At 30.6% G+C, this 5,500-nt stretch overlaps 1 protein-coding gene across 2 annotated transcripts; it reads right to left on the bottom strand.

Moving 5' to 3' along the window:
- Positions 1 to 3,809: 3,809 nt before the first annotated feature.
- LOC100796070 (probable WRKY transcription factor 43) lies at positions 3,810 to 5,256 on the bottom strand. Of its 2 annotated transcripts, none has more exons than XM_014776511.3 (2): positions 4,919 to 5,256; positions 3,810 to 4,317 (listed from the first exon to the last, which is right to left on the bottom strand). In XM_014776511.3, exons 1-2 carry the CDS (start codon positions 5,197 to 5,199, stop codon positions 4,119 to 4,121), a joined length of 480 nt encoding a protein of 159 aa, XP_014631997.1. In that variant the 5' UTR covers positions 5,200 to 5,256; the 3' UTR covers positions 3,810 to 4,118. The 2 variants fall into 2 exon arrangements, with proteins under 2 accessions (XP_014631997.1, XP_003528102.1); XM_003528054.5 differs by having other exon boundaries at positions 3,810 to 4,320; positions 4,919 to 5,252.
- Positions 5,257 to 5,500: the final 244 nt, after the last annotated feature.

Below are 5,500 nucleotides of genomic sequence, written 5' to 3'. Positions count from 1 at the left end.
GTTGTCAGTGATCATCAAGACACAATAATGTTGCACTATGATTGAAACCAGGGGACCAAGAAAGCCATAATTGAAAAGGGTTGCTGGTAACAATGAATTTAGATAATTTATACGAGGTTGAGTTTAATTATTTACGTATTTTATTCAGTATTTATTTTTGCTCTCTTTTTCAATAAATAATTACTTTTTTTTTTCAAAATTTAAAAAGTAAATTTTCATTTATATAAAAATGTAAAAATATTTCCAACAAAACAGTATTTTTTTTTTACAATAATAAAACTGCATCCTAATTCTCGCTATCTATTCCTATTTATTTCTGTTTTTATAAACTAAATTATACAACACAAAACTTTCAATCTCCCTGTTCTCTCAATTAGATATTATCAATATTTTTTTCTTTTTTAAAAATATAAGATTGATTGAGCAGTTAAAGAAAAAAAAGAAAAAATTTATCAATTTGAATCAATCTTTCCAACTGAAATTTATAACAAAACTAATAAACTGGTATACACTGATAAAAAAATATTTTTTTTTAATCTTTTGAATATGCATTTCACACATTAATTACATAATTAGCAAAAATATAATTCTCTCATCCATTTCAAACGACGTTGTAGGAGTTAAAATGCTAGTTATATCGTTATAAAAAAAAATGCTAGTTATATAAAAAAGTAAAAATAGATCAAGTTAGGTTAAATGACTTAAAAACTTTTTTATTTCTAGCAAGTTTATTATACATTGTAAGGATATTTGTAAATTAGAAGAAACGAAATGGTTTGGGATGAGTCTCAAGAGGAAGTCCAAGTTTCTAATACTCTCGCAAAGCAATTTTTTCTGGAACGGAAATCTGTGAGGGCAAACAATGAAAGACAATTCAGAGGCAACACCTCATTACCAATTCCAATGATATTTCATGTAAGAAACCACATGTGGGTTTTCTTAAATGCAACATTGACGCTGCCATATTCATTCACGGATCAATTAAGGAAACTTTGGAAATGGTTGCTGCATTCGTGATGAAACCGGGAACTTTGTTTTAGCAAAGACATGGACGCACCAAGGAGCTCCTTTCGTGCACGAAGCTGAAGCTATGTGGCTTTTGGAAGCTACAAACTGGATCAACCAGCTGGGATTTCACAACATCATTTTGGAGCTGGAATGCAAGCATGTTGTTGATTGTTATAATTCAGCCAGCTCGAACACCACTGAATTCGACCTTATTCTGAAGAAATGTAAAAGAATTCTCTCTAATATAAACAACCACATGATTTGTTTGACAAAGAGACAAGCGAATTATGTTACTCACACTCTTGCTAGAATGCCAGAACTATTTGATGAAAGAAATTATATAACCTTTTTGCATGAAAAAAAGGGATATTTTTAAATAGAGTTTTTTTGGATTCATTCTTAAGTTGAGTTTAATAAATATGTATTATCAATGTTAAAACTTTTATTTATAAACTATTCAATAATCATTATTAATATAATTATTATAAAAGTTAATAAATTTATTGGTAAATTTATGATTAAATTACACCGTAAAAGAATTTAAATTGTCAAAAGATATAAATTTGAATATGCATATGATATATTTATTGTCAATATTATCTTTCTAACTCTTTTAAATGTTGTGCATTTCATACACTATTCCGTAACAAACTACTTCTCTCAACCATCTTAAATTAATTTTTTATTTGATATGAATTGATTTATAAGATCATCTTAAAATCAACCACAAATCTAAACTAAAGGTGAGACAAGATAAAATCCTAATTAATTTTTTCTTGAAAAAGATAAGATAAGATGAAATTTTAATCTTATTTAAACTAAAGATAAGATTTTAATCCTAATTGAAGAAACAAATATTAATAAGATAAGATTCTTATCTTAAAAAAGAAAACAAATATAAATATAAGATAAAAATATATCTTAATTATATTAACTCAATCTTTTCATCTATACATAATTTTCTTAATTGCCTATTTTTTTTATCTATATTTTTTATCTCTATCTCTAAATTAAATTTTAATATTTTTTTTTAAATTATCAGTAGTTAAAAATAACTATATAACTCAAGTTAAATTGTTAATTTTAAATCTGAATTACAACTAAAAGTAATTAAAAGAAGAAAAAAGAAATTGATAAATTAACAACTATACAAAGTTAATTATAAAAGTTGGTTAAAACTTAAAAGAGGAGGGTAGTTTCACCAAAGTTGAAAATGTACAAAGATAAAATATTAGTTGTGATAAATTGAGATCGAAAACATATGTATCATTAAAGACTTATAAAAATTAGAACATGAATGACTAAAATATAACCAATTTTAGTTTCCATATGATTTTTAATACTACAAAGATTAATTTGTATGTTTGTGATGATAAAGAGTGACTAAAATATAACCAATTTTAGTTTCCATATGATTTTTAATACTACAAAGATTAATTTGTATGTTTGTGATGATAAAGAGAGATTGATACAATCAGATTTTGGTCAAGTCTTTTCTATTAGGTCAAGAAAATCTTGGTGGATTGTTATAAAAAAAATCTTGGTGGATTCACGTAATCCAAATTAATTATTTCAATAATCTATATACTTCAATTTAAAAAGAAAATAAATGTATTTAAAAAAACAAAAAGTTGTTAATTAGTTTCTATCCAGCTATAATCTAATTAACCACGTTCAAAACAAGAATAATGAACCCGCTAATTTGAGTTATCTCTTCAAGAATCCAACACCATGATGAGATTTGAGAGGGGAAATCAACAATACATGCAAGATAAAAATAAGAGGAGGGAACACATATAAAATAAGAGAGAAACACAGAACCCTATCAAAAATCAATTAGGGTCCCCATCATGAAAAGCTTCGAAGCAAAAGGAAAAGAAACAGAAGAACTCCACAAACGTTTCAAGAAGCTGGAGCAAGAGTGGCAAGGCTTTAAGGATTCCAAGCCAACAACAAGAACAACAAGAGCTTCACACAAACATTCCCTTCATTCTTCAAACGAAACCATTCATAAGCCACGCCAATATTCTCCAAGAGAACTCATGTTTAACCTTCAACAAGAAGAGTCTCCCTCACCCGAAGAAGAGGCATCGAGGACCAATGATAGGGCAGTGCAAGAGATCCTTCAAGAGCGTAGGCAGGCTATTGAGAGGGGAAAATTAAAGGGTCGGCGACTTTTTCAGTCAGAGGAGGAAGATGAGAATAGTAGTCATGAAGTGAGATCAATGTCCTTCAATGAGGATGGTGAATTTAGTGAAAGTGAACGGGCGCATGATTATTGCACCCACGAACTTTCTGATTCATCTTCCTCTTCCTCTTTGTCTTGTCTCGTTGGTGGCGACAATCATGATCAAGATAACGAGACTGTGGCACGTTTGGTGGCGATGATAATGGCGGAGGTGGGAGTTGCTAGTAATGGTAGGCGTGGCAATGGAGGAACGAGGTATGCTGTTTTCTTAGGTGGGGTTGTTGCTATTATCTTGCTTGGGATTGCAATGTTTATGCGTTTGGGGAAGAGTTTTGGTGGAGATGATTGCGACATGCATTTTGTTCCAACATGAAATAATGTATAAATTGTTTTAAGAAATATGATATAGTATTGGAGTGTGTAACTACTACAAACTATATATATGCATGCACAAATGTTGGTGCTTCCTTTCGGAATGTTAGTTAAGGGTTTGATTTTTCTAAAAATTTCAATGCGTGGACTTTTTTGTTCATATTTTTCATAGGAATCAAATACATGTCCAAAGGGTTACAACAACTCATTACTGTTCAACCAATTAAAATTTCAATGCGTGAACATTTTTTTTTGCATAAGAATCGTATACCAGATACAAAGGGCTGCAATAACTTGTCATTGAACTAGAATCTTTTATGTTTTTTTTAACGCATAACATATTGTGCTTCTATGACATAATTGTTGTAAGAAGACCATACTTTTGAGTATCTTCAAAAGCATTATGTTGACAAATGACAATCACATTATGATACAAATGCTTCAGATAGGCAAATAAACAAACAAGCTAGGTATATATTATGTCAATTATCCACGGCATTAAGGTCCTTTGGATGACACGATTAACTTCCATTAACAATTCCCTCATATTCTATTCCAATGTGGGAGGCACATTACATACTAGGTTGCCTATGAGTAGGTTTCCCAAGATTTGGTCGAAGCTTTCCGCTGACTTGTCGACTGGGTGTGTATGTGTCCCTTCGTAGGTTGTTACCACAATCTGTTCATCTCGGGAATGGCGTTGGATTTGTTTCTTGACATTGCAATCTTGATGAGAGCACCTGTAGTAACTTCTGAAATTAAGCAGCAAAAAGAAATTGAACTAATTATAACCAAGCAAAGATCGGTAAGAATATCTATAAAGAAAAAAAAATCAGTAAGAATTGCCCATCTGTGAATGACATTAATGAAATTGAATCTCTAATTCTCTATTAATGCTAACCTTAATTTATTATTAGGTTAAACAATATACTAGCTAGGACTATATGCTATAAAGGACAACCAATCCTATTTTTCCTTGTCCATCTGAGGCTGCAGATAGTAAACTTGCATGGAAATTTAGAAAATACTTATTCTACATTGATAGTACTAGCTACTAATAAGGGTATTCTGCAATAAAAGTGACACATTTTTTATTTTTCTAAATGAAAAGGTAGCATCCTATGTCTTTCTTTTGTGAGATCATGTTGATATTTTTTAAACTTAAAAGGGTGCAAGGGTAAAGGTAAATCTTTCATTATGTTCTGAATTTTTCACAGAAAGATGACTGTATTACTAGAGTATAGATATTACGTACCGTATGACAGGTTCATAATGGTAGCTTAATTATACTATAACCTTCAAATAATACTGTAACATTTTAAAGTATAAAATTGGCAGCGTGGCACTAACCTTGGAAACTTATTGTTTTTCACTATCTTTTTCCCATATTTTCTCCACTGGTACCCATCGTCCAGAACATCAACCGGACTCTTTGTTTGAAATACATATCTGTGCTGCTTAATTATAAACTCTTTGTCTCTTTTGTTCTGCGCTGATATGGCCTTCCTTTGAGTTCTTATAGCCTCATTCTCAACATGAACAGTAGAATTAATATAATCAACTTTAAAATCAGATGAAAAGGGAGTTGATGATGTAGATGAAGTAGGGAGCATCACTTGGTGTTTCTCCATATTGATTGAAAAGTAACTACACACCAGCTAGCACTAGCTAGAAAGCAATATGGCAAAAAAAAGTGATGTGTTGCATATATATTGGAAAAAGGTGATGGCGATATATGCATTTTAAGAAGGAAAAAAATGAGGGCCGCATGCAAGTCAAGATTAAATTTGACTACAGATACAGAGAAACTATACATCACATGTATATGGCTACATATAAGACCTGACACGCTTGGTAAATTCGCCGTATAGAAAAGGTAAGTTGTGTCCTAAATTGTAGGGAATCTAATTAAATTATATATATGCATGTGCT

This window comes from Glycine max, chromosome 6 (assembly GCF_000004515.6).
Source record: "Glycine max cultivar Williams 82 chromosome 6, Glycine_max_v4.0, whole genome shotgun sequence".
NCBI classification, from domain to species: Eukaryota; Viridiplantae; Streptophyta; class Magnoliopsida; order Fabales; family Fabaceae; genus Glycine; species Glycine max.
This window is presented reverse-complemented; position numbering and strand designations above follow the sequence as displayed.